Source organism: Aspergillus thermomutatus, assembly GCF_002237265.1.
Source record: "Aspergillus thermomutatus strain HMR AF 39 chromosome Unknown NODE_9, whole genome shotgun sequence".
NCBI classification, from domain to species: Eukaryota; Fungi; Ascomycota; class Eurotiomycetes; order Eurotiales; family Aspergillaceae; genus Aspergillus; species Aspergillus thermomutatus.
The window spans coordinates 86,041-113,628 of NW_020798057.1; the positions used below are offsets into that span (position 1 = coordinate 86,041).

The following is a 27,588-nucleotide window of genomic DNA, read 5'->3' on the forward strand; positions in this document are numbered from 1 at the left end:
CAGCTCATCCGACCTCCACGATCCAAACGGAAAAAGACAGAAAAATCGCAGGAGAAATTCGACAAGATCAGAACTGAAGGTCACAAGAGAAGAAAAAACCACATTACGTATATAACGATATCCATATCGCGATCCCCCGCCTCCTGTGCATGAGTCGATTCCCACATATCCTTATCCACCGCATTCCTCAGAAGCAGCGAACAGAATCCACCACCCACGATGAAGTGGGGATGGACCGGGGCGTTGCTGGCCTGGTTGACGACAACCGCATCATGCTGGCCATACGACGAGAGTCTGGTCAGGTACAACCTCAACGAGAATAAAGCCGCGACAAACCCGGCGGAGTACTGGGGAGAATGGCCGGACCATAAGGGCAAATACTTCCCCTCCCCCAAGAACTGGCGGTTTCCTGTATATACACTGTTTTTGGATCGATTCGTAAACGGTGACCCGGAGAATGATAATATCAACGGGACGCAATTCGAGCATGATATCAGTTCCAACCAGATGCGCCATGGCGGTGATGTCGCCGGGTTGGTCGCTACTTTGGACTATTTACAGGGAATGGGGATCAAGGTGGGTTTTCCTGCTAGAATGTGATAGCTGGCGGGACGAGAGATGCTGACGTCGACAGGGCATCTATCTTGCTGGAACGATCCTCATGAACCAGCCCTGGGGCGCGGATGGTTACTCTGCGTTGGATACAACTCTCCTGGACCAGCATTTTGGTGACCTTCAAGTCTGGCGTGACGCCATCACTGAAATACACAACCGGGGGATGTATGTGATATTCGATAACACTATCGCTACGTAAGTCTTCCTGGATCTTCTTCCTGGATCTGAAAGTTCCTGCATCCGGACTGACACGATACAAGCCTCGGTGATCTCATTGGGTTCGACGGCTACCTCAACACCACCACCCCATTCTCGGTCAAGGAGCACCAGGCGTTGTGGAAAACCGATCGTCGGTATGTTGACTTTGACATCGGCAATGACTACAACGCGACGTGCGATTACCCCCGTTTCTGGTACGAAGACGGTCTCCCGCTTGCCGCGGAGTATGCCGATCAGCTGGTGGGCTGCTACAACAGCGATTTTGACCAGTACGGAGACATTGAAGCGTTCGGTGTGTTCCCTGACTGGCAACGTCAGCTGGCCAAGTTCGCGTCCGTGCAGGATCGTCTGCGAGAATGGTACCCCAGCGTGCGAGAGCGGCTGATCCGTCACTCGTGCATGATCATCGCCTCCCTCGATATTGACGGATTCCGGTACGATAAAGCCACCCAGGCGACGGTCGATGCTCTCGGCGAGATGTCCATGGCCTACCGGGAATGCGCGCGCGCCGTGGGTAAGGACAACTTCTTCATCTCCGGAGAAATCACGGGTGGTGATTATTTCGGCTCGATCTACCTGGGACGAGGCAGGCAGCAGAACCAGTGGCTCTCTAACCCGGCCGACGGGCCCAAGATGACGAACGAGTCCAGCGCCCAGAATTTCCTGCGCGAGGCGGGTCATGAAGCCCTGGATAGTGCTGCGTTCCACTATTCCGTTTACCGAACCCTGACCCGTTTCCTGGGGATGGATGGTAATCTCGCCGCGGGTTACGATGTCCCCCTGGATTGGGTCGACATGTGGCGGCAGATGCTGCGGTCGAACGACCTCGTCAATGCTAACACGGGCAAATTCGACCCCCGGCACATGTACGGTGCGACCAACCAGGATGTCTTCCGTTGGCCAACTGTGCAATGGGGAGTTGAGCGGCAGCTGTTGGGTAGTTATATCACGACGCTGCTGCTGCCCGGTATCCCTCTAATGCTCTGGGGTGAGGAGCAGGCCTTCTATGTGCTTGATGCCACCGCTTCCAACTATATTTACGGTCGTCAGGCCATGTCCCCGGCAACTGCCTGGAGAGACCACGGCTGCTTTGCTTTGAATTCCTCCCAGTACTACAATTGGCCGATTGTCGATGGCAGGAACGGTTGTCACGATGATACAGTCGCCTATGACCACCGGGACCCTTCGCACCCGGTGCGCAATGTCTTCAAGCACATGTATCAGTTGCGTGAGCAATTCCCTGTTCTCAATGACGGGTATACCCTGAACAACCTGTCCAAGTCCACCGTTGACGTCTACTACCCGGGTTCCAACGAAACCGCCACCGAGACGGGAATGTGGTCTGTCAGTCGAGAAGTCGATCTCGATGTGCAGGATTTCGGGTCCGATGCGAAGAACTCGCCTGTCTGGATGGTCTATCAGAATAACAACCACACGGTCGATTACAAATTCACTTGCACCGACTCCAAGAAGGCTTTGATCGCTCCCTTCCCTGCCAACACGCGCGTCAAGAACTTGTTTTACCCCTTCGATGAGTTGGAACTGACCGCCGGCCCGTCTGAACGAACTTTTGGGAATGCCACATCAGCCGTGGGCTGTTATCCCAATCTGACCCTCAATGCGTTCGAGTTCAAGGCCTACGTACCCAAGGAGTTGCATGTCATGCCCCGCCCGATGATCACCGGCTTCACCCCTGGGCACGACCGTCCAATTGCTTCTACTGTTGCACCTGATGCCTCTGAGAACGTGCCCATTGAGCTGTATTTCTCTGAGGAGATGGATTGCGATGGGGTCACCAATTCTATTTCCCTGACGTCCTCCACCGAGTCGCGCAAAGTCCCGTCCATCGCCTCTGGCTCCGTCTCTTGCAAATCCATTTCCAACGCCACCACCTCGTGGACGGCTCAGATCCCCAGCGCATGGATGTGGGCAGCCACTTTGACCAACGTCTACAACGGCGTCCACCGAGTTACCGTGAAGGATGTCAAGACTGTGAATGGAAACGCCTCAACCAACGCCACGGACCACTTCCTGTTCCGCATTGGCCAGGTCGACAATCCGATGATCTTTACCACTGCCAACTACTCGACTAGTTTGCTCCATGAAAATGACAACGGGACGCTGTTCATCCAGCACCACGCCGCAGGCGCGGATAAATACCGCTACTCGACCAACTGGGGCACGACCTGGTCGAGCTGGACTACATACAATGGCGGTAACGACACCATCCAGGAACTGGAGTGGCACGGAACCAAAGACCAACGCTGGCAAGGCAAACACGTCCGCGTGGAATACTGGAGCGGCTTGACCGGTAGCAGCGACTACTACCAGGAAGGCGATGTGGGCTGGAACCACAAGGTGCCCCGACGATTCCCGCATATCCATTTCAACGGTCCTTACAACCAGTTCGGTTACGATGGCGGCCTCGACAATAAGGCCAAGCTAGACACCAGCAGTGGATTCTGGAAGCACCACTTCACCTACGAGTGGCCCGCTCAGGGACAGATCAACGTCTGGGGGATCAACCCCGATGGCAAGCCGGACCAGAGCTGGGTCCTGGGCGACGTCGACGGTGACCATGTCTTGGACCGCATGCCCCCGTCGTCTCTGTCTGCGACCATGATCAATTTTACCGAACCTCCGCCCTCACCTCACCTCTCCTGGATTATCTCCATCAACGACGCGACCATGCGGTATGAGCTGATCCCCGCCGGGAATCAAGCCACGCAGATGGCCATGTACATTCTCTTCTGGATTGTGCCCCTGCTCACAGGCGCGGCATGCGTCTATGTCTTCATGAAATCCTTCTACCAGATCAAGTTCAACCAGGTCGGCGTCAGCGAGAAGCGCTCCGTCATTCCCCTGGCCCTCCGCCGGAAGCTGAAGCGTGCTCGCAATGGCGACGGTGAGGCATTGAACCCCCTGATGCGTCTGGCCAACAAGTCCGGTTTCATCCAGAGCTCGACGGATCTGGCGGGCGCCGCTGCGACTTCCAAACGACGCATGGTGCTCATTGCCACCATGGAATATGATATCGAAGACTGGGCCATCAAGATCAAGATCGGTGGTCTCGGTGTCATGGCACAATTGATGGGCAAGACCCTCGGGCATCAGGATCTCATCTGGGTCGTTCCCTGCGTCGGCGGAGTGGACTACCCCGTCGACCGGCCAGCGGAACCCATGATCGTCACCATTCTGGGCAAGCCGTATGAAGTCCAGGTGCAATACCACACCTTGCAGAATATCACTTACGTCTTGCTGGACGCCCCTGTTTTCCGCCAGCAGTCCAAGTCGGAACCCTACCCAGCGCGCATGGATGACCTGGACAGTGCCATCTACTATTCCGCGTGGAACCAGTGCATTGCGCAGACTATCAAGCGGTTCCCCATCGACCTGTACCATATCAATGACTACCACGGATCCCTGGCGCCTCTCTACCTCCTACCGCAAACAATCCCCGCCTGTCTGTCTCTCCACAACGCCGAGTTCCAGGGTCTCTGGCCTATGCGGACCGAGAAGGAAAAGGAAGAGGTTTGCTCCGTCTTCAACCTGGACAAGGAAACCACCCGTCGCTACGTTCAGTTCGGTGAGGTTTTCAATCTGCTCCACGCCGGTGCCAGTTATCTGCGTGTCCACCAGCAAGGATTTGGTGCCGTCGGTGTGTCCAAGAAATACGGTAAACGGTCGTACGCTCGCTACCCCATCTTCTGGGGTCTCAAGAAGGTCGGCAATTTGCCCAACCCGGATCCATCGGATATTGGCGAGTGGAACAGGGAGCAGGCCCTCGCCAAGGGTGAAGACCCTCCTGTCGATGCGGAATTCGAAGCTGGTCGTGCGGAGCTCAAACGCCAGGCTCAAGAATGGGCTGGCCTGGAGCAAAACCCGGACGCTGATCTCCTCGTGTTTGTTGGTAGATGGTCCATGCAGAAGGGTGTGGATCTGATTGCGGATGTCATGCCCGCTGTTCTTGAGGCTCGCCCTAACGTCCAACTGATCTGTGTCGGCCCTGTCATCGATCTGTACGGCAAGTTTGCCGCCCTCAAGCTGGATCGTATGATGAAGGTCTATCCCGGCCGTGTCTTCTCTCGTCCGCAGTTCACTGCTTTGCCCCCCTACATTTTCTCCGGTGCCGAGTTCGCCCTCATTCCGTCCCGTGACGAACCGTTCGGTCTGGTCGCTGTCGAGTTCGGCCGTAAGGGTGCTCTTGGTATCGGTGCACGCGTCGGTGGTCTCGGTCAGATGCCTGGTTGGTGGTTTAACGTGGAGTCAATGACCACTGCTCATCTGCTCCATCAATTTAAGCTTGCGATCGAGGGTGCCTTGAACTCAAAGCCAGAGGTCCGCGCTAAGATGCGCGCTCGTTCAGCCAAGCAGCGGTTCCCTGTCGCTCAGTGGATCGAGGATCTTGAGATCCTGCAGTCTACCTCAATCCGTATCCACAACAAGGAGGCTGCCAAGTCTCATAATCGTCCCATGACCCCTAGCGGCCCCATGACTCCTCGTGGACTGGGTGCCATGAGCCCATCTCTACCCGCCAGTGGAACCCAGACTCCAGTTGGCATGCACTCTCGCGAAGCCAGCTACGTGAACCTGAAGCAATTGGCAGAGATTGGCCCACAGCAGCGGGACACCATCATTTCCTACAGCAACAACACCAACACGGGCCGGGAGATGACTGAGAAACCTGCTCCGGGATTGAGCCGTAAACTGTCGCTTGGTGTCCGTTCCGGTCCTGGTCACCTCAACCGGCCTGGTCGGCATGGACAACAGGACCTCGCTGTCCCCGATCGCAGAGACGGCGGTGATGTTTCCGACATCGAGGAGGAGAGTGACGATGACTACATTGACGCCTACTATGGCGAGGATGAATACACTCTCACTCCCGAACAGGCCGAGGAAGGTCGTCGTCTTCAGAACAATCCCCTGTCCCAAAGCGGACGCGCCACTCCGAGAGAACTTACCCGCTCCGCGCAATTCCCCTCGAGCCCCTCGATTCATTCCGATATGGGCCTGGCTCCCCCCACCCGCCCATTCTTGGAAGCTGGCAATCGTATGAGCAGTGCCTCGGTGCTGTCCGTCGATTCCATCGTTGGTGACAAGAAGGACTTCAAGCTGCAAAAGGTGGATCCTTTCTTCACTGATAGCCATGGCGACTACGCTCGCTCATTCGAAAAGAGTCTGGAAATCCTGAACGGGTCCAACTCCGAGTCGCAGCTCTGCATCGAGGAGTTCCTGGTCAAGAGTGAAAAGGAATGGTTCGACAAGTTCCGTGATGCCAAGCTGGGCCGTCTGGCCTCGCCCGCTCCATCTGTCTTCCGCGGTAAGCGTGGTCCTTCGCCTGTGGATTCCTACTACGGGGATGACGCCTCGTCGCGCATGAGTCCCGACGATGAGCAGTCCCAGGAGGATGACGAATTTCTCCTGGGCAAGGACTACGTCCCTCCGACCGGTCTGCGCAAGTGGATGCAGCTGCGCATCGGAGACTGGCCGGTCTACTCCCTCTTCCTGGGTCTGGGCCAGATCATTGCGGCCAATTCGTACCAGATCACCTTGCTGACTGGCGAGGTTGGTCAAACCGCGGAGAAGCTGTACGGAATCGCGACCACGTACCTGATTACCTCGATTCTGTGGTGGTTTGTCTTCCGTTACTTCAAGTCGGTCGTCTGTCTTTCGGTCCCCTGGTTCTTCTACGGCCTGGCATTTCTGCTCATTGGCTTCGCCCATTTCGAGCACAATGAGTTCAGCCGGGGCTGGATCCAGAACGTCGGCAGTGGCTTCTATGCCGCCGCTTCGTCCAGCGGTTCGATTTTCTTCGCCCTCAACTTTGGGGATGAAAGCGGTGCGCCGGTCAAAGAATGGGTCTTCCGTGCCTGTGTCATCCAAGGCACGCAGCAAGCATATGTCATTGCGCTATGGTACTGGGGTTCGACGCTCACCAAGGCCTCGAGCCAGGGCATGCTCACCTCCGAGACCAACATCGCCAACACCTGGAAGATGACCGCCATCTGTGTGCCCATTGCCGTGTTCCTGTGGGCCGTCGGTCTTCTCATGTTCTTTGGCCTTCCCAACTACTATCGCCAGAGCCCTGGCAAGGTCCCGTCCTTCTATCGCTCGGTGTTCCGCCGCAAGATTGTCCTCTGGAACTTTGCCGTCGTCATCATCCAGAACTTCTTCCTCAGTGCTCCGTACGGTCGTAACTGGAGTTGTAAGTCAACCTCCTTTATCCATCCCAGTGAATTGTACTGATGCCTCTTGCAGTTCTCTGGAGTTCATCCCACGCGAAGACCTGGCAAATCGTCATTCTCTGCGTCGTCTTCTTCGGTTTCGTCTGGGCTGCCTTCCTCTTCATCCTCAGCCACCTCTCCAAACAACACAGCTGGATCCTCCCCGTGTTCGCCTGCGGTCTCGGAGCCCCTCGCTGGGCCCAGATCTGGTGGGGCATCTCTGGCATCGGCTACTACCTCCCCTGGGTCGGAGGCGGGTACACGGGCGGCGCCCTGGCATCCCGCAGCGTCTGGCTGTGGCTGGGCGTTCTGGACGCAATCCAGGGCCTGGGCTTCGGTATGATCCTGCTGCAGACCCTGACCCGCATGCACATGTGCTTCACCCTCATCGTGTGCCAAGTGCTGGGTTCCATCGCCACCATCTGCGCCCGAGCCTTTGCGCCAAACAACGTCGGGCCGGGCCCTATCTCGCCCGATCCCACCTTCGGCGCGAGTGCCGTGGCGAACGCGTGGTTCTGGATCGCCCTGATCTTCCAGCTGCTCATCTGGTAAGTTTCTCTTCTCGGTCTATCTCTCTCCCTGCGAGTCATGACTGATTATCGTTGCAGTGCTGGATTCCTCCTCTTCTTCCGCAGAGAGCAACTCTCCAAGCCCTAACCCAAACCACCATCACTCCTTAACGATTCCCATCACACTGTTCCTGTTTGTTGTTGGCATCTCTGCATATACATGCTTCCTGTATAGATACGACATTTTGCATATAGATTTGTCATGAGTTCCTCGCTGGGTCTTTCCGCATGTGACTTGATGTCCGGAGTTCAACGAGGGTATGACCATGTGTTTATAGAAATTTTACATAATATTTAATCATGCTTGCGCTGTCCTCGCTGAGTCGAAGCCTGTCTGTCTTCAGCTTTATCAGGATGAGCGCTTTCATCATATGCAAGTCTTCTGCTGTCAGCCACTGTCTGGTACTCAGGAACATCCTTGTAAGGAATTGTGTACGCTTATTGGCCCTTGCCGACGGCAGTAATAGCAGAAGAATGGGCAACGCCCTCCAAGAGTCAATATTAATCAACAGCAAAGAATAATGTGGATCATGTAAGGAAAGTGATGTCACTGCAAGAGCATGGACGAACAACTCGCCACTTGCGACTGAACTCAATTCGGTGAAGATGGGCTTACCACACGATGATGTATGCATGTTCTGACCCTGTTTTATAGAGAGGTACATCTCTGGATACACAGCCATTGTCGTCGTCGTTGTATATATCTCACAATCAATTAGTGTCTATAATCCAAGTTCAATCATCCTCAACTCAATTGAATTCAAAGCTCACCAAAATGTCACAAATGGGCAAAGACACCACCTTCCGAGCCCCGGACAAGGCTCAAAGCCAGGAGAAACCGGGGTATGCAAGTCCAGTATGTTGAATTGAAGTACATTTACGACGCCAGGCTTGAAAAAGAGATGATGCCACCCAGCGAACCCACCAAGCTCGAATCACAGGGTGGCTTCAAAGAGTACGTCGGCTCCGGGAAACTCAAGGGCAAGTCGGTCTTGATCACTGGCGGAGAGTATGCATCCACCTCCTGGCAGGAAATCCATCACGAATCTCACGGTAAACGCAAACAGTTCAGGCATCGGCCGCGCCGTGGCGGCGCTCATGGCCCGCGAAGGCGCCAACATCACCATCGTCTACCTACCAGAGGAGGAAGAGGACGCCCAGGAGACCAAGAGGCTGGTCGAAGGCGAGAACAAGGAGTGCGTGTTGTTTTCCGGGGACTTGAGGGACCGCGAGACGTGTCGCAGGGCTGTGGAGGCGCATGTCCAGCGGTATGTTGTGCTCTGCGGCTCTGTGGGATCCAGACTAATAGGGACAGATACGGACACATCCATGTGCTCGTGAACAACGCCTCGAAGCAATACATGTGCAAGGACTTTGCGCAGATCGACCTGGATCAAGTCGAGGACGTGTTCAAGAGTAACATCATTCAGATGATTGCGGTGACGAAGTTTGCGCTGCCGCATATGGCCAAGGGTGATTCGTACGTCTACAGCTACAATGGCACCAAGATGGAGCTGAAGGTTTCTAGGATTATCAACAATACCTCCGTGACGACATTCCGCGGCTCGAGCAGTATGGTCGACTACGCCGCGACCAAGGGCGCGATTGTCGGGTTTACCAGGTCATTGGCGGCGCAGTTGATCCCCAAGGGCATCAGAGTGAATGCTGTCGCGTGAGTAGCCTTCTACCTGCGCGGTGACGGTGCTGATTGAATAGTCCCGGGGCTATCTATACCCCGATTCAGGTTGATACTCGAGACGCAGACCAGATGGAGGGATGGGGTTCGCAGCATCCCCTGGGTCGTCCGGGCGAGCCCAGCGAGGTAGCGACGAGCTTCGTTTTCCTGGCGAGTGCGGATGCTTCGCTTTATTGTAAGTTTGAAAGTTCCTCACTTGGAAGCGTGTTACCAGTACTCACTCTCGTACAGATGGACAGATTTTGCATTGTTATCCTCTGGGTGATTAGGTATGGGCGTGTTGGTGCTCCGAGTTGTTCAGTTGACGGGCATCAAATGTAGATAGCTTCACGTCGTTTGGACTGTATCATACTTCGACGCCAAGTACCCGATGCTATCTTTATAGCATTGTATACATTCGTGAAAATGGTTACAGTTACTTTGAATTCAAGTCCAGGATATATCTTCTAGAGGTAGATTACATCAACTGTAGGAGGTCAGGAAGACAACTGCATCAGGTACAACCCGCCACACAACAGCAACGGCATCAGAAGGAACAGTATCGATTCCAGATGCGACAACAGCCGTGACCTCTTCCCCTCAGCCCACTCGCCAACAATCTGATCACTCACTACCTTCCCACCAGAAAGACAAACCGGCACACCCGTCCCGGGATGCGTACTCGCCCCCACAAAGTACAGCCCATGAATATCAACATGCTTCGTCTTCGGCCGGAAGCTCAGCACATTAAAGAACGAATGCGACAGCCCGAGAATCGCGCCGCGGTCGAGATTGAACTTGGACTTCCAGGTCAGCGGGGTCTCGACGTACTCGTGCACCAGGCGCTCTCTCAGATTCTTCGCGCCCGTCCGCGCCTCGATCGTGGCGAAGACGCACTCCCTCGCGCGATGCACCAGCGCATCCAGATTCTCGGGGCTGGTGCTCAGAGCCGAGGCAGGGCCCTGCGTCAAATGGCCAATGGGCACCAGCACGATCACCGAGTCTTTGCCCTCCGGTGCCGCCGTGGGATCCAGCCGACTCGGCACGTTGACGTAGAAGGATGGATCCTTGGGTAACTCCTGGCGCTTGAAGATCGCGTCGAAGCTCTCTTGGTACTCGTCTGCGAGAAAGATGTTGTGCTGCTGTAGTTCCGGGATGATGCGGTCGAACGACCAGAAGAAGGAGATGCTGCTGCATGAGGCGGGGCGTTTCTGGAGACTGCGGGCGTAGGATGTCTGCGGGAGGAGGTTGTTGTAGGCGTAGATGAGGTCCGCGTTGACGACGACGATATCGGCGTGGAGCTCCTCTCCCGAGGCGAGTCGGACGCCTGTTACTCTGTCTTGTCTTTCTGACAGCAGGACTTTATCGACGGGCGAGTTGAGCCGGTAGTCGACGCCTAAACGTTTACCTACCGTCGCTAATGCTGCCAGGACCTGAGAGGTCAGCCAACTGTTGTAAATCCTAGACGGATGCAGCAGACCTTCTGAAACCCCCCCTCAGGATACCAAATCCCATCCGCCACCTCCGAATACTGCAGCAGCGAATACGTCCCCGGCGCCTCAAACGGATTCATCCCCAGATACATACTCGCAAAGGTAAACACCCGCCGCAGCTTATCGGACTCGAAGTACCGACTCACTCGGGCCCAGATACTCTCAAACGGATGCATCCGCAGGAACGCAGCCAGCAACTCCGGCCGCAGCATACTCGCAAAGCCGGGGAAATTCTTCCGCAGCACATGCGTCAGCGAGGACTCGTAGTGTCTCCCGGCCTCCTGCATGAACGCCAGGAAGCGCAGGAACCCCTCCTTGCCCTCGTAGCGCTCGATCTCGGATTTCATCTGCGCCAGGTCGGTGGACTGCTGGAAGCTGTCGCCGTCGGAGAACCAGATGCGGTAGTTGGGGGCGCATTTGAGGAGGTTGACGCCCTCGGCCTCGAGGCATGTGCCGAGATCGTGGAAGGTTTTGATGAAGACTTCGGGCATCAGGAGGAGGGAGGGGCCTTGGTCGAATCTCTACCAGCTGTTAACTTTGCTTCTCACTGCGAGGCGAATCGCATGGACAGACGTAGCCATTGTTGTAAATGAGGGAACACCGGCCCCCGACATCGCTGCACTTTTCGACGACGGTGACTTTGAAGCCGTGCTTTGCGAGGTGGGCGGCGGTGGTGATGCCTCCTGCGCCGGCGCCTAGAGAATTCAGTGATGGCCATATGGATATCGGACTGCTACCAACCGATGACAATGACGGAGGGGGGCATATTTCCGGCCGCTATGGAGAGTCTGGATATTTCTGACAGTCCAGATCAATAGTTATATTCCAGTCTCGCGTTAATCCACGCACTCTCACTCCGAGGAAGAGAAAGAAAGCTGAGAAGATGGGTCCCTGACATTTTATCAGAACGAGCATCGCATGCAAGCAGATAATTCCAGCGCAGCTAGTTGCAATCGATCAACTGAAAGTGGAAATGGCTGTAGGTAGCTCTTGATTGCAAATTTCAACATCTGCAGAATGGAATTATAAATTACGGCCTGGTGGTTCCAATCTCTACCCAATCTCTACAACCTGCCGCTTGCAGCATCCAGCACATCAACTTGATCAATGGGTATTTTATGCGCCCCATAGTCATATTATCATATAGACGAAAAGTCCAATCGATCCAAAAAGGTAGTTCTAGCAAGTCTTATTCCAAACCCAACCCTTGATCTAGTACTGTGCCTTGCACGCTCGAAGATCTGTATATGATCCAACCAGCGCAAGGGTTCGAGGCATTGCATCCTACACTGCTAATAAAGTTTTCGAATATCAAAACCAGGTTTACGCCGACAGCTCACCGAGTCAGCACTGGTGGTCTAGACCTGTGCAATCCAGAGTTCATTCGGGGACGGGAAGACTTTCTCTCCATCCAGAACAACCTATGCATTTGTCTGATCCTCGACGGGAGTAGTCTATGGTCGTATAGTATAAGGGCAGCAGATCGAGCTACAGCTGTGGTGGCATGGTTGTCCATGCCAAATATGCTGGGGATTGGGGAATGGAGATCGGTATGATCGGGGTTTGGAGGCGTGAGAGACCCAAGTGGAATCAGCACGTGGGTCGTGGATACAGTACAAAGATGAAGATCGAGATGGACAGCTAAATACACAGAGTTCATTGGCGATCGAATGTGTCTACGCAGTGATCGACCTCAAGATCGGTGCAATCGGTCAATACGTCATGACTGCGCCTCAACGATTGAAAATTACGTGCACTACAATGTCTATATTCCACCACCTCGATCCCGATCGTCCATTGGCACTGCGCGATCGCTGAGATTGACTCTCGGTTGTGCACTCGAACCAGAAATCAGTCGCGCCATCAAGGGCGTTCCCGCGCGAATACGTCATTGTCGCGTCTTGCGATAACAATCATATCAACAGAGAATTGGAGTCATAGATCGATCGATGAAGCTACTATGCAATGGAAGTCTGATTGCACAGCCTAACATGACAAGCATACAATGCTATCTATCTATCTATCGCAAAGCCTGACAACGGAGTCCTCACGACATAGCCGAATAAGCAATCACCAGGCGCCTCCACAGAGGGACCTTGAGCTTCTTCCCCCGGTGTCTGTATCGCCCCTCGCGGATAGCGCGCCCGATCCCCATGTAGCTCTGCAGCGTGGTCTTGATCGGACCCCGGACCTCGTTCGGCAGCCGGTCGATCGCATCCACCGTGTCGCGGTAGTAGTCGTCGGCTTTATCTAGCAGCCGGCGCTTCAGGTGATCGAGGGCGGGGTTCGTCGGGTCGGCGAGAACATCTGCGGGGGTCAGGCCGAATTCGCCTAGCCAGGTTGTGGGGAGGTAGACGCGGCCGATCTGCGCGTCGCGGTCGACGTCGCGGGCGATGTTGACGTATTGCAGGGCCTGGCCCATGCGCTCGCCGGCGGCGATGATCTGGCGACTGGATGCGGGATCGGTGCCGGATTGGTAGCCGTAGTGGCTGAAGATCAGTTCGAAAACGGAGGCGGCGACGGTGCCGGCGACGTGGTAGGCGTAGGTCTCGAGGTCGGCTTCGGTCGCGATCGGGTGGACGTTCTTGTCGCTGTCGAAGGTGAGATCGGTTCGCATGCCTTGGAGGAGACCGAGGAGCGGTTGGATGGAGAGGCGCGAGACAGGTAGCAGCTCGATGGAGGAGACCAGCGATCCCGTGGATGCTGGTTCTTTGTCGGATAGGGAGACCTGGTTGAAGCGGAGATGGAGCAGACGCGAACACTCTTGGATGGAGCGACGGGCAGTCTCCCGGTCTGGCGCTTCGTCGACCAGGTCGTCGATGATGCGACAGAAGGAGTACCTGGTTGTCATGAGCACATTGCACGATGCAGGAATGCAGGCAACACATACAGGAAGATCAGGTCAATCCGCAATTGACCCTGGAACATGGCGCTGCCCATGTACATACTCTGGCTGCGAGACGCGACGCGCTGCACAGCATCGGCCAGGGACTCCAGAAAACGCTCGTCGTGCTCCATGCGTCTGTCAATCATGTACATGGAGAACAGTTTCTGAAACGACGGCATTTCGCTCGACGACGTAGATCCACTGGCAATCTCGTACTGCGCAATTGCAACGGCATGGTCGACCGCCACAAGGCCCAGAACGATCATGGTGTTTGTGAGGAGGAAGAAGAGCGCCTCCCTGTGCAGGCCAGTGGTCAGTGATGCCGATAATGGGGAGAATTGTGATACATACTCTACGTCGAGGTGATCCCATAGTTGAATTCCGAGCTTTGTGCCGCTCTCAATGACCCATGTCCCACGCTGCAGTGACAACCGATCCACATACCACAGGTACAATGTAGGGATACCGATGGACAGCAGGATCTCTCTCCGAGGCAGTGCAACCATAAACTGATATGCGATGACCCTGAATCCCGTCAGTCGGTGTAAGCGGCCAACGTGAACGAGACTCGCCATTGAAGCATCACAACGGGCATAACCCAAGTCAGGATCAAACCGAGATAGGTGTATCTCCCCTGCAACCACGTACACGCCATACCGAGACCGAGCATCACACCCAAGACGAGCATGCCTGAATTGCGCACCCGGATCGAAAACTTGGTGCCCGCCTCTCGCAGGTACATTGGCAGGACGAAGCGCTTGGTCAGGATCACATAAAGCAGGCTGGTATTGTAGGTCTGAATGATAAAGAAGAAGACTTCCTCAACCGGGACGGAGAATATTGTCTTTCCTATTACTGCGGTAGACGGGTAGGTCCAGACATTGTGACGGATGAGATACGAGTCCCATGGAGTGGTGGCTATGAGCGCAACCTGTTCAAGTCAGTTACTCCCAGATATCATTCGAATGTCCCCAGTGAAGGACACACCGATATTAAGAAGGTAATCCTGCAAAAGTCTAGTCGGGTGAAGAATGGCCAGTACAGACCGGTCATCACCAGTGCCGGTGGAAGGTTGAATTTGACATGTCTGATATGGAGATGTCTGTCAGTATCAATTGATTGCAACTGGCAAATCTCGAGATACTCACACAAATAGATAATCAAGCCCCATGACTGACTGCTATGGAAAACTGCAATGTACAGAAAAAAAGGACGCGGTTGCTTAGAAGAGTGGTTACAGGAACCCATGGTTATTAACAATCATAGAGAAATTCAGACCCTACCGGATCGACTGGAAAGAATGGATACCTGGCAATCGCTCTTTTCCTGGTTCTGCAGTAGGAGTTTACACTTTGAGCCCATCCCCTCTGAGTAGGATTTGCATTCGTGTTTTGAAAATTACGGCGACCCCGATCAGATTTAGCCTTGGTGCACCACCTCGGACGAAACAGGTTATCATGGAAATTAGTTCCTGCATGATGTTCTTCGACCGGCAATCTGTTCTGCTAACCGGTTATCTATCTAGTCCTGGAATTGGATGAGCAGTTGTCAGCTATGCACCATGCCTGAAAACAGTCAACCATGCAGCCTTCTATTGGCATAGATAAAACAGTAAAGGAGCTCACCGTAGTATCGTTATCTTGTTACTGCAATGTGTGTGGCTATCAAGTACTCTTTGTAAACATAATCCTCGGCAAGGAATATAAACACACAGTCTACTTTCCTCGTCACCATGCAAAAATCACGGCATTTCTCTTCTAGCAACACTCGCTCCTCTACGCAGGAGGCAGGAAGGTCCTTCTAGGGCCCCTTGATCGACGATAAAGACGTGAAGATGATTAAACTGGTCAGATGAGTGACATGGTAATCATCAAGACACATGAAGGTCAAATCAACACATGATTGCGGTGCGCTTGCCTCCAAGAAGCAAATCGCCCATGGTACTGGGAGAATAGCTGAGTTCGGATATTTTGTTGTCTTGTTTCCACTTCTCTCCAGGTTGATCGCAAATCCACCTGTCACTGGCAGCGATGACGAACAGATAAATGCGTCAAACCAACGAATTGAAACATCAACGACGAGGATAGCTAGAAACCATTGATTGACCCCTTTATCGATCAATGAGAATTGACAATGAAGGTGGTGCTTCGCGCCGAGGCAACACATGCAGCCTGCGAGTTTGACTCCATCCAAGCACTTCGGGGATATTTCCTGACTTTTCCATCAGGCAAACGGGACGACAGTGGAGAGGGATAACTGCCGCAAGAACACCAATTCTAGCCGAGACTCTTACGCCGCATCTTAAGAAGACCGAACAAAGCTTGCCTTCGAGATGGCTTAGGCCATCTATAGTTCGCTTCCTCGGCCTACTCCCATGTCCCACTTAGCAGATATCCTCACTCATTTTTCCTAGATGGCCTAGCCATCTATAAGCACTTGCTGAGTCTTTTCTTCGGCATATTGTCCACAACTAGCAGCATACTGCTCTGTTCTACAGACAGGTAAGACAGTAAGAGACATGACATTAAGGTCCACTTTGTGCGCTTCATGAGGCCCAGGCCTGACTTGCTTGGAACCATCTATCAATCGACACACCAGTATGCTAGGCGAGGCAAGAAAACATTACTGCCTAATCACAAGCCAGCCTGACTCGACTGCTACATTGGCTCTATGCCAAGAGTAGGTAAATATAGGCCAGAGCCCTGACGGTATGCCAAGATATAAGTCGAGCTTGATTTGGCATAGCTGCATGAGCTTATTCCTCTACAGCCAATGATTACTTGCTAAGCAATACAGCTAGGCTGATCTTGTTACTGTATATTACAGTTTTTCGCATCCCTCGTGTTTTCTGCGCTCCGCCTTGTCGCGGATGAAGGAATCCAGCGCAGTAGGGAGCGGAATCGCCCTGAACGGGGGTGAAATCTCAAGAATGAGAGCGAATGCGAGTACGTGTATTGAACGACTTGAATTGGATGTCCCAAGGCAGCAGCATTGAGTATGCCGTTTGTTATTAGACCGGAACCAGGTGAAATGGCTGGAAGATTTCGCTACATATATTTGCCTCAATTCCATGTCCATAAACGCTTCAAGAAATAAAATCCAGCTCAGGGCAGGGCTCTTACGAGATTGTCAATTATTTCAGCTTCATCGTCTTCTCTCAGTCACAAGGAAAACCCCGTATCGCCATGGCCTCGGACAAGGGAAACAAAATCTACTTCTACGATCCCTCCCTCGGCGCATCCATCCTCTTCACAATCATCTACATCATCCCACTCATCTATCAGTCGTACATGACATTCATCCTCCCGCGGAAAGCGCAATCTCCACGGACCAACTACTTCATCCCCGCCGTCATCGGCGCCGCGCTCGAAGTAGCAGGGTACGCGCTCCGATGCGCCAGCATCCGGAAACCAGAGGATATCGGCCTGTACGCCGTCTCCAATACCATCATCGTCATCGCACCGGTCTTCGTCTGCGCGAGTCTCTACATGCTCCTTGGGAAGCTGGAGACCAGCTCCGCGGACGGGAGCAGCAAGAAACCCGCGAGCTTCCTGGGTGGGTTTCCGGTGAGATGGCTACCGCGGATCTTTGTGACGTTGGACATTGTCAGTGTACTCACGCAGGGATCGGGGAGTGGGATTGCGTCCTCGGGGAACTGGGAAGGGTCGACGAAGGATGCGGGGATTGGGGTGTTGATTGGGGGGTTGGTGTTGCAGGTTGTTACGTTTGCCGTGTACCTGGTTATTGTGGGCTGGTTTCATTGGAGGGCGGTGGTGGAGGGTGAGCAGCTGCTGCATGGTGTTAGGATGGTGATGGTGGGGATTTATATTGCTGGGTTCTTCATCATGGTGAGTGCTGGGTTTAATGCTAGCCAGGCAAGGCCATTTTGGTATGGTGCACATGCTGACGGTCAAAGGTCCGCTCTATCTATCGAATCTTTGAGTTTGCGTTTGGCATCGATTCGTACACGTTTACGCATGAATGGCCGTTGTATGTGCTCGAGGCTGTTCCCATGCTCGTCGCCTTGATGGTCTTGGGCTGGTTCCACCCGGCACGATGGTTGACAATGCCTCGGCTGGAGGAGGGGCAAACATATTCCCTGCGCAAGTCTGGCAGACGACGAGACACCGAAGAGCAATCTCTAGCTTGAAGGCATGGTGTAGGACTCTGACTGTAGATCTCATGCCTTGGGTTCATATGGAGGGCAACTATGCAATGATGTCTATGATATTCGACTGATTATTGTGTTGTTTGTTTAGAAGCTGTTACTAGATGACATGTACTGCTCAATACTGCTGCATCAACGGAGTTCATTCTACTGCCGAAACACCTGCAGGGTTTACGCACCCTAGCCACGCACTCGTCTCCATGTCAAAGAATTCAGCATGCAGATTGCGGAATGCACCTTCAGACCGCGTACCGCCGCCACTCCTCGTAGAGTTTCCATCTGCAGCTATGATCTGCATCGGTAACTTTACCAATTCGCGTATCGAAGCTGGCAGCTCGCGGTATATGCTATCAGCCCACTGATGTACGACCGTGTCAGTTGTCAGGAACGTGGTGCCGCTCAGCTCACGCAGCCTGCCATAAACCGGCTGCATCATGAGCTCTATGGCAAGGAAATACATGAACAACGCACGCGAGACGTGGTTCACGGGCGCGATGAACGTGAGAAATTCTCGGTTCTCGGCTTGGTACCACACGGCATAGATCTTGGTGAGGTTGATAAACGCTGTCCTGTTGGAGACTCCTAGGGCTGCAAGTGTCTCCCGCAACGCTCGAAAGAAGTGGTGATGTGTGGTGCTTTGCAGGAGCGGTTGTACCATGTCTATTGCGACGAGAAGGCTGTTGATCATGAGGGGACTGCTGACGGGTTCGTCGGCAAGTCCCGAGACCATCTCGAGAGCCTCATCCTCTGTCTGGAGACGGAATAGCTGGCTTGTTTTGTATTTGTCAAGGATGCAGTAGGTGATGAGTCCACAGCCGCGGACCATCACGGCGAAGTCGACTAGGCCGTCGTTCATGTGATATGCTTGGAATACAAGGGCATAGCATGTGGCCAATATGACGTCCATGTCGGTTTTTGTGCATTCTGGCCCTTCTGCTATCGCCGCGGATAACGCTTTCAGTGCCTTTCCTCTGTGGACGATCGCCGTAGGGGAGTATTCCGATCCATTAGGCGAGACGAGGGAGTAGTGAGTAGCTCCTAGGGAGAGGATCGCGTGCATCAGATGGGGATACTACCGTGGAAGCATCAGTTATGAGCTCATGAGACCTCGGCAAGATAATCACCTCATGCGCATATCTGGGTACTTCGGTCGTCCATGTACCCTCGCTCCCGAAGGGCAGATGGGGGCGCGCAACGACGAGGAAATGATGGAAGTATCGCAGGTCATCACCACTGAATGGACTGACAGAGAGTCCTTGAGAGAGCGACACCTGCTTGCCAACCTGTGAAGATACCACCAAAGCATCCCGTCGCGAGGCCGTTTGCTTCCCTGCACCAACCCATTCCCGGACTTTGGATGGATATACACATTCCATGTCTCGGTACATGCAGTTCTCGCATGCCGGCTTGGTTTCTTGACACTGCACTCATTACATGAACATCGTTCCCGAACTCTGTGGATCAAACGTACCTTCACCCTCCTCGCTCTGCAGTTGTAGCAACCCCAGCGAGACTTGGTATGCGGTCGTTTGTGTCTCTGATTAGTCATGATTTTTCCTTGTTCTTCCGATTGTATTTGTAACTTCTGCCGAGATGGGAACTTGGCCTTATTTGAAGCCTCGAGGTCTGGAAGACGCAACGCGGAAGACCTGGACTCCCCTTGCGCTTGGATATCCATTGAGCATATACTAGAGATCAAACCAAGTTCCCCGTGAATGTGACGATGATACCGATGGATTGATGAAGGCGTCGAGATAAGCATAACTACTTGATGAGATTGTCGTTGATGAATCCAGGCAACACTATATTGGGCGAATACGAGCTCCATCGGCATCCCACCAATGACGATACACAAGACAAATAGTGAGATCCATAAACCCAGGATCCCTTTGACTCATCGGTGCTGTTCTTCTTGGCTTCAATGCTACGATGAAGGCAGCTTGGCCTCTTGGTCCACTCTAAATGAGACTAAAGTTTCGTGTGTTCTATCAAGCGACGTGTACCTGAAACTGACTACAAGCCATCAAATGCATTAAATTCGCTGCCCCTGCTCGTCAAACTCAATCTTCTTCCTAGTGATGAGACTCTCCTGCAATGCGGCCCCTATCCTCACGGCCGAAACCGCTCCCTCGAGCTTCATTGGCGGCTCGGTATCATCCAGACAGCAGGCTGTGAACTCGTTTGCTTCTGTGATGAATGCATCCCGGAAGCGACCGTAATAGTGTGGGGGAATCTCTCGTCGGATACCCGTCGGCTCGAAGATGTTGACGAGATTCAGGGCAGGCTGAGTATTGACCGCGAGCTTGCCCGTGGTGCCGGTGATTTCGGTACCTATCCCGGGTCAGATACTGCCTCGTAAAGTTCAGAGATTCGAGTCGAGGGCCAAGAAAAGAACTTACTATCCTCCTGTCCCGCAGCCATCATCCGACTGCAGAACAACTGCGCGATCTTCCCATCATAGAACTCCAGTATCCCAAACGCATTATCCCGATCATTATACTTTCTCAGCTCCGGCGATACAGCCGTGATACCCACCGCAGAAACGGACTTGACCACCGAGTCCTCGACGAAGATTCCCCCGGAGAACTGCGCATACTCGACAAAGAAGCCAGTGGGGTCGAGCTTGTCGCATGTTTGCGAGCGGAACACACTAGGCCGACCGATCAGGCCCTCTTGAACCTTCTGGAAGGCGTCACGGTAGGAGGCATCGAAGCGGCGGGAGAAACCGCAGATGACCTTTTGCGAGGGGTACCTCTTCTTGGACTTGTTGTACGCGTCGACGACGGCTTGGGACTATACATCCGATCAACCGCCATCAACTCAAGTGACCTCTTCAAGTGCTGAAAGGGGGATGCATTACCTGCTCAACACTGATACTCAACGGCTTTTCGCAGAGAACATGCAGACCGCGTTCGATCGCCTTGATCGCCTGTTCGGCATGCACGCTTGTCGCCGAGGCAATCACCACAGCCTGGAGATCTTTCTCACTGTCTAGCATCTCATCGTAGCTGAGGTACCGTCTTGCCCCTTCGATGTTGGTAGCTGCCCAGTCGAGTTCCTCCTGCTTGGGCGTGGAGACGGCTATGACCTCGGCGCGGGGGGTCAAGGCGTAGAAATGGTGGGCGTGTCGGGCGCCCATCCGGCCCAGGCCAGCAATGGCGACTTTGAGCTTTTTGGGTGCTGTGACAGTCATGTTGTGTTTGTGATGGTGGCGGAAGACTCGATTATTGAGCTGAGAAGAGTGAGGATTGTCTTGGGGCAGTGCTGGTTGGGAGCATTGAGCTTTTATAAGCTGTTGTGGCTGCGTGCGGGGCTGACATGCTGTTCTTCCTGCTATTCGTATGCAGAAACGCGTTCTCAGACTGCTATTCTGTATAGAGGTGTGGATAGCAGAGACCATGTAGCAAATTATCGACGGGCATTTATCCCTCTTTACGGATAGGGTATGCGGGGTTTGTCCCCTCACTCGAATCAGGCAATTTTCCCCCAGAGAATGCGGAGTATAGTACTCCTCTTGGATACAGATATTAAAGAGACAGCCAGAGAAAAGATTCCCTTGCTTTGAGAATAACTAGTAAATCAATATTTAGGACTTACATTCTCCGTCCCCAATCCCTCTGCATCATTTGCTCTGCTTTGGCCATTGGATGAGCTGCCCTCTGAAGATGAGTAAATTTATGATGGGTGGTTGTTTGAGATGAAGCATTGATAAAGATATTCGGCATCTAGAGGATGACTCTGGAGTCTTGACTCTTGATTATCGCCCAATAGCGCCTTGAGTCTTGACTGGATTGACTCTAGTGTCCGCACTGGATTTGCCCCTCCGTCAATCCGATATCGCTCAGTCCGACAGTCTCTCAACCACGACTTGACAAGGCATCTTAACCATGTCATTCTATCCTCCTGGCTGGGACTACGAGCGCGTGATGAACTGCGCGGCCGAGGATTTCGAGACTCTCACCGAGGAACAACACACCACCCTGTTGAACGGCCTCAAGGAGGCAGGCCTATACCAGGCTTTCGCAGATAAAGTGCACAAGGGAGTCAGGGAGGCCCTAGAGGCCCAACGGCTGGCGGAAGAAGCCACCAAAACAGACGAGCAGAAACTTGCAGATCGCGAAATCTGGGCTCCCTACATCGACACCCTGAAGAATGTCTTCAAATTCCACCAAGGTGGATGGTCGGAATGGGGGTTTGTGATATTCCGCGCTACACCGTACGGGCCCGAGCATGATGCCCGGTGGGCCGAATATCGCCGGCGCTGGGACCAGATCATTGAGGATGATTATGCGGACGAGCGCGGGTTTCATCCCAAGTCAGATCGGGCTATTGAATTGCTGCGGTTTCGTTGGGTGGAGGATCCCTCATTGGACTGCGCGTCGCCGGTTGAGGTTGCTCGGTAAGAGCTAGTCTTTCTTTCTGGTCAGAGTATTTCAGCTGACAGGAATGTGATTACCATCAAAGGCGCTTCGACGAGATGTGGAGGGAGCTTCCGTGTGGACTTGCCACCACGGCCTGTCTTATGGTCACTCCTGCGGCTCTGGAGTCGGTCTTCAACTCACCACTTCCCTCGTCGGCGCCCTTGAGAGATCGGGAGCAGCTCCCCTTTGTGGTTGCGGTCTCGAGGGCTGCTCATTATCCACGATCTGAGCTCACGCCTGGAGAAGAAGATGAAGATGTTTTTGGTCGGGATTTCAAAGGCTACTTCAATGTCGCAGTTGAGAGCCTTTTAAAAGAATTCTATCCCATTGTCGCCTTGGACATCATGGACCTACCTAGACTGACAGTTGGGATGCGACATGAGAAGGATATTTGGTGCCATGGGCATCGGGGAGGTGTACGCCACTACGTGGCAGAGCCCTGATTATCGGTAGACCGCATGCCTCGCCGCTGTCTTCTTCTATCTGCTGTTTGACGGGTTAATCATGGTGACCATTGCATTCCGCTTAATCCCATAGTCCCCAGTGTGAAGAAGCTGGGAAAAGTGACTAGCCCGAAGAAGTCAGTATTACACTTTGTGAAGTGATGATCACAAACCTGTTCAGGAGCACATAAGTCTAGTGCTGCCCTGGAGTGTAAAAATAAAAGCAATAAGCAGTTTTTCTAATAAAAGATCAAAGTGAAATGCCTCTAGATGATAGCCATGATCACCACCCAAGGATGCCAATCACTCGACTGAGAAGGAGATACTTTCTCTTACATTCGTATCGGATTATCAGTCTCAGTGGAGGTACCTCTACTGGTCGTGGTATTAACGAGGGGGTGCCTGGGCAGGAGAAACATTGGAGTTGGCATCTGAATCTTGGTAGCCTCCACAGTTTGAGTTATAATGAGCCGAGCATTTTCTCAAAGAACCCATGGCAGGGTGGCTAATGGATATTAGACGAGGCTTAATTAGACATTTTCAGTCTGTCCAGAGAACTATATACGGCGTAGTAAAAGTAGGAAACAAGATACCAGTGTCCGCCCTAGATTCACCCCTGGAGGCCTGGACAGACTAAGAGTGAGACAAAAGTCGACGGTCTATCTTTATGGCGGACTATTTATACAAAAAGGACACATCACTTTTTTTACTGTTCACCGCACGTATTACCTACTGCCACTACCTCCACAAATATTAAACAGCATATACCTCTCTAAGGATATTAAATACTCAGTAGGGACATCGAATACTCAAGACACTCTTATTCTCTTTTCAGCAGTCGACTCTGATCCACTCAAACTTCAGCGAATGACTAGTGCACCGGTGGACCATCTCATCACCAACTCAGAGCTTCTCGCATCTTAAAACGAAACACATTCAGAATTCCTCACATTGAAAGCAGCAAAATCTTCTCCCCAAATGCCTAGCTTCCAGGACTTCCATATCTTTTGCATCCGAACTCTTCCCCCGATCCTCCTATACACTCTTATCGTTCTCAACGCCCTCCATTACTACGTTACTCGCGAAGACTGTGTTCCTAATCACCTACTTCGTGCCAATCTCGAAATTTGCGCCTTCCTTGCCTTCGCCCGGCATCAAAGACGAGCCCTTGACAAGCGCACCCCCAGCAATGTGGGTCAGGCTGTCCTCGTCACGGTAGCATGTCTGGGCATCCTGAGCCACGTTATCGACTATTCCCCGGGACTTGCAGGCGTGATCAAGGGCCTTTCGGATCAGCAGCACAGTTGTCGACATATGACTGGCACCTTTGATAATGTCAAGTGGTCGTTCTCTGCTACTGGCCAGCACTGCGATACGGCGGCCCAGCAAGCTACTATTCAAGATGCTGTTGCGAAGTACATCCAGAACGCGGAGAATGGGAAAATCTGCGGCACCCAGTGCTTGCGTCTGAATCACGGCGGCACCTGGGATGGATGGTTGAAGCTGGGCTCGGTCAGCAGCTTTAACGAGAACGCGTACTGTGCTGTCGGCCTGCCTTTTGATAAATGTATCTCTGGTGGAAACAACGACATTTAATCTGTCAAAGGATTTCTTGCTGCTGGGGACGTTGCAGTTGTCAGGCTGGGTCTATGGTGTCCCGGGTGGCGCACCTTTTGGCGGATTGCGCAGGAGAAATGGGATTGAATGAAGGTTGCATGAGATTGGTGGTAAAGTAACAGTGAAATTATTGAACAAATGGGACTAACAAGAGTTTGACGATCCGGCTCTTCCCTTGCAGAAGTATATCCTTTAGACTATCACGCATTTGCTCTTTTCCTTTGCAGGAGTCACTGGCTCTTGGGAAACATGGATTGCCTGGTCCAAGGCAAGTATTATCAGTTCATGCATGCTTTAACAATGAGTTGGATGCGTCAACATGATTGAGAACTGCGTACCTCTTAAAAGAGCTCCTTAACATTGATTTGATTCTGAACAGAGCACTCAATGTATTTAGCAGCTCCTAATTTCCCAGCCATCTTCTCACCCTCTCTACGCGTTACACGTCTTATCCTGTCTTTCTTGACTTGTGAAGCAGCATTGCCGTCCCTTGCGTCGATCTGGGTCCCAACTAGCAGCCATGGAACCCCAGAACAGTAACTCCGCAGTTCATCACACCAGTAGTATTCCACGCTGGAGAAGGACTGTCGGTTGACGACAGAGAAGCAAATGAGAAAGATGTCGGTATTGGGATACGAAAGTCGGCGAATCCGGTTCCTTTCATCATCGTTCCAAGTGTCCCAAAGTCCCAAGCTGTAGGGCTGGCCATCAACACTGAATACATTAGCGAATGCAATGACCAGTGTCTCGGAAAGCCGCCCCTTGCGACGGTGGGAGCATGGATTTGCCCGGGCAAACTACAGGCGATGACGATGCATTACTGGGTACAGTTTCACTCTGTTCTCCTGGTGAAGAACTGTCCTATGTGTTGACATCCCCTGATAGTGGAACGGAACGACGAAGAAATGGCAGGCCAGGATAGTCCACCGTCAGATGCAATGAGTAATAAACAACAAAGGTTGCTGAAAGGACCACAGGGGGATTCTAACTTGTATCTTACTGGTCAATCCGACATGACGAAGTTATCGTCAAGGCAAGCCAGCCTGTGGAAAGAACAGACCCATTGCGATAAAGGATGGGATGTTAGTCGATCAGCCCAAGCGCCGATAACGAGTGAGATAGCTTTGCTGATTGAAATGCAAGGCTATATTGATATCCTCTATTGTACGGAGTAAAGACTTTGGCTACCAATCCCCCCTACGGCGCTGCTCATGCCCACTGAGAGGGCTGCTTCTATCCTCATGGGTGATCTCAACCTGATTGGAGACTACAATGCCGCCTGAACGACGTTCGCTGCCAGTGCCGGGTGAGCCAAATGCGTCCAGGTTGTTCAACTTAACATCGTCAATCATCCGTTCCTCACTCTCGCTGAATGTCAAGTTGGCGGTAATAGGATGAACGGTCTGAGGACCTCGACGATTCCGCGTGGAGGATTCACCAGCACCACCGCCGATTGTCTGAAAGCCAATCGGCGACTTGTATGTCTTCTGCGAGCTGCCGAACGCGCTGCCGAATAGTCGGGAGAGCCAGGATTTGAAAAGGTGGAACACCATGGGCAGATTCGTTGTCACCACTGCGACGAAGGTCTCCCGGGTTCCCCATGCGCCGGCGAGCTGTGCGCCATTGACGGGGTCCTAGGGATGTTAGCTCGCGGCCGGGGGTGGCAAGGTGACATCACGACTCACCACTAGGACAAAGACACTCTTAAGGATAGCACACACAAGAACGAACAAACCAGCGCTAAATACGATGGTCGCCGCCACCTTTTTCAAGAGCTTCAGTCTGGATTTCCAGAGCATGGGAATGGGGATCAAGATGAGATAGATATCAGTTGAAACATTGGAGGCAAAGGTGGCCCAGATGATAGGCTTGGAGACGGCAGCCTGGCAGACGTCTGCGAGTGGATTTGTCAGAGAGGGATTGGTCGGACGAGTCCACAATCAGGCGAAAGACTTACTGCCAGGATCTGGTTTGATCTGCCAGTACTTGTGGAACGGCCGGCATGCCGCGAAGATCGTGATTACGCTGACGAGAAAGGTTCCGACGACAAGAGCAAACCCAACATAGATGGGGTTGCGATAACGCTTGCCAAGGCCCTCCTGTCGAGCGCAGTGAGCAAGGGTGATCAGAATGGACTTTGAAAGGCTTACTGTAAGTCGAAGATAGAATGCCAACATGGACAGCTTGAGCGACCAGATCAACACCGAATATGTAGTCCAACCAGCGACTTGAATTTTCGAGCCGATTACCCTGAATACGTGTGAGATCGTCCCTCATAACATCGCATTTCTCCTGTCGCCAATTTTAGACACACCTCAATCGGTATTCTGGATCATCATGGGACAAGGCAGCCCGTTGAGCGTCGGTCATGCCATTATTCGCGAGGCCATGCGCGTCATGGCCCACGCTGTACGCAAGAGCCGTCTGCGCCGTGTAGAATAGCTGCTCAGACTTAGGCATTAGCAAGGTAATGAAGTATTTATACATTCATGAGTGAGCCACGAACAATTGCAACCCACACAAGGAAGTCTTCGGCTTGTAAGTGTCTGAATCCCGCGGCTCTCACCCGGGAATACGTTCGGATCAGCGTCACAGTAACGCCAATTGCATAGAGCGTCCATGATTCAACCGTGGACTCGTGCAAGGCTGCTTGAGCAGCGTCGTCTGCTGCAGAACTGGTCGACATTGAAGGAAAGAAGCCTTGGGGTCAGCATGGCGAACTGGCGGGTTAACAAGAACGCAGAGTGACAACATTGGATCTAGCCTCCCCTATGTATAAAACAAGCAAAAAAGAGTTAAAAAAAATAGAAAAAGTATGTTTAGCTCATCGTAGTATCCCGGTCATGAATAAACTTCTGCCCAGCCCTTGTGGCTCGTGGTCATTGCCGAGTTCATCCAAAGCCAAGAGAAGTGCAGGGGTGTCGGCGATAGACGGATGAGTAGCCAGCATCCAGTCTATCGCGATACCCGATATCGTTAGGTTGTTCAAGATCTAGCATCAGGCTAGCAGGGATATGACAGGGTTTAACATAGTTGTACCAATCCGTTGCGCGGAATAGATGAAGCGTTATTAATTGGTGCCTGCGCCCTCATGCCACCAGGATGTGCCAAGGATGTACTGCATCCCTACGAAGGTTTAAAGTGCGACATGCCCCTGTACTTAACGTCACATCGCTGCTCGATCGAGGCCAATCAGTCGTGCACCTTGTTTATCTGAAATTCTTCTCATTTTTTGGCCCTCGCTCATCATTCATCTA

General features: G+C 52.9%; 10 protein-coding genes across 10 annotated transcripts; 5 read left to right on the forward strand and 5 right to left on the reverse strand.

Moving 5' to 3' along the window:
* Positions 1–219: 219 nt before the first annotated feature.
* ags1 (alpha-1,3-glucan synthase Ags1) lies at positions 220–7,715 on the forward strand (the record flags this gene model as incomplete). The annotated part of the gene is made up of 5 exons (XM_026761344.1): positions 220–576; positions 635–810; positions 876–7,039; positions 7,093–7,606; positions 7,667–7,715. 5 exons carry the CDS (start codon positions 220–222, stop codon positions 7,713–7,715), a joined length of 7,260 nt encoding a protein of 2,419 aa, XP_026618342.1.
* A 687-nt stretch (positions 7,716–8,402) lies between these two features.
* Positions 8,403–9,592, forward strand: CDV56_108005 (uncharacterized protein; the record flags this gene model as incomplete). The annotated part of the gene is made up of 6 exons (XM_026761624.1): positions 8,403–8,470; positions 8,517–8,636; positions 8,695–8,895; positions 8,943–9,299; positions 9,344–9,498; positions 9,555–9,592. The coding sequence occupies 6 exons, from the start codon at positions 8,403–8,405 to the stop codon at positions 9,590–9,592; spliced, it is 939 nt and encodes a 312-aa protein (XP_026618343.1).
* Positions 9,593–9,799: 207 nt separating this feature from the next.
* Positions 9,800–11,561, reverse strand: CDV56_108053 (phytoene desaturase family protein; the record flags this gene model as incomplete). Its single annotated transcript, XM_026761672.1, has 4 exons — positions 9,800–10,735; positions 10,783–11,316; positions 11,369–11,490; positions 11,537–11,561. 4 exons carry the CDS (start codon positions 11,559–11,561, stop codon positions 9,800–9,802), a joined length of 1,617 nt encoding a protein of 538 aa, XP_026618344.1.
* Positions 11,562–12,842: 1,281 nt separating this feature from the next.
* Positions 12,843–14,853, reverse strand: CDV56_108150 (uncharacterized protein; the record flags this gene model as incomplete). The annotated part of the gene is made up of 6 exons (XM_026761769.1): positions 12,843–13,635; positions 13,686–13,979; positions 14,034–14,207; positions 14,324–14,613; positions 14,670–14,769; positions 14,831–14,853. 6 exons carry the CDS (start codon positions 14,851–14,853, stop codon positions 12,843–12,845), a joined length of 1,674 nt encoding a protein of 557 aa, XP_026618345.1.
* Positions 14,854–16,867: 2,014 nt separating this feature from the next.
* On the forward strand, positions 16,868–17,832 carry CDV56_108261 (RTA1 domain-containing protein; the record flags this gene model as incomplete). The annotated part of the gene is made up of 2 exons (XM_026761880.1): positions 16,868–17,530; positions 17,599–17,832. 2 exons carry the CDS (start codon positions 16,868–16,870, stop codon positions 17,830–17,832), a joined length of 897 nt encoding a protein of 298 aa, XP_026618346.1.
* A 160-nt stretch (positions 17,833–17,992) lies between these two features.
* CDV56_108294 (Zn(II)2Cys6 transcription factor) lies at positions 17,993–19,528 on the reverse strand (the record flags this gene model as incomplete). Its single annotated transcript, XM_026761913.1, has 3 exons — positions 17,993–18,922; positions 18,975–19,271; positions 19,322–19,528. 3 exons carry the CDS (start codon positions 19,526–19,528, stop codon positions 17,993–17,995), a joined length of 1,434 nt encoding a protein of 477 aa, XP_026618347.1.
* Positions 19,529–19,882: 354 nt separating this feature from the next.
* CDV56_108339 (Gfo/Idh/MocA family protein) lies at positions 19,883–21,043 on the reverse strand (the record flags this gene model as incomplete). The annotated part of the gene is made up of 3 exons (XM_026761958.1): positions 19,883–20,181; positions 20,250–20,643; positions 20,711–21,043. The coding sequence occupies 3 exons, from the start codon at positions 21,041–21,043 to the stop codon at positions 19,883–19,885; spliced, it is 1,026 nt and encodes a 341-aa protein (XP_026618348.1).
* A 694-nt stretch (positions 21,044–21,737) lies between these two features.
* Positions 21,738–22,714, forward strand: CDV56_108386 (uncharacterized protein; the record flags this gene model as incomplete). Its single annotated transcript, XM_026762005.1, has 2 exons — positions 21,738–22,249; positions 22,315–22,714. The coding sequence occupies 2 exons, from the start codon at positions 21,738–21,740 to the stop codon at positions 22,712–22,714; spliced, it is 912 nt and encodes a 303-aa protein (XP_026618349.1).
* A 978-nt stretch (positions 22,715–23,692) lies between these two features.
* CDV56_108439 (uncharacterized protein) lies at positions 23,693–24,310 on the forward strand (the record flags this gene model as incomplete). The annotated part of the gene is made up of 1 exon (XM_026762058.1): positions 23,693–24,310. The coding sequence occupies one exon, from the start codon at positions 23,693–23,695 to the stop codon at positions 24,308–24,310; it is 618 nt and encodes a 205-aa protein (XP_026618350.1).
* Positions 24,311–25,515: 1,205 nt separating this feature from the next.
* CDV56_108480 (uncharacterized protein) lies at positions 25,516–27,017 on the reverse strand (the record flags this gene model as incomplete). Its single annotated transcript, XM_026762099.1, has 6 exons — positions 25,516–25,965; positions 26,017–26,225; positions 26,289–26,430; positions 26,482–26,581; positions 26,646–26,773; positions 26,838–27,017. 6 exons carry the CDS (start codon positions 27,015–27,017, stop codon positions 25,516–25,518), a joined length of 1,209 nt encoding a protein of 402 aa, XP_026618351.1.
* Between the last annotated feature and the right edge of the window lie 571 nt (positions 27,018–27,588).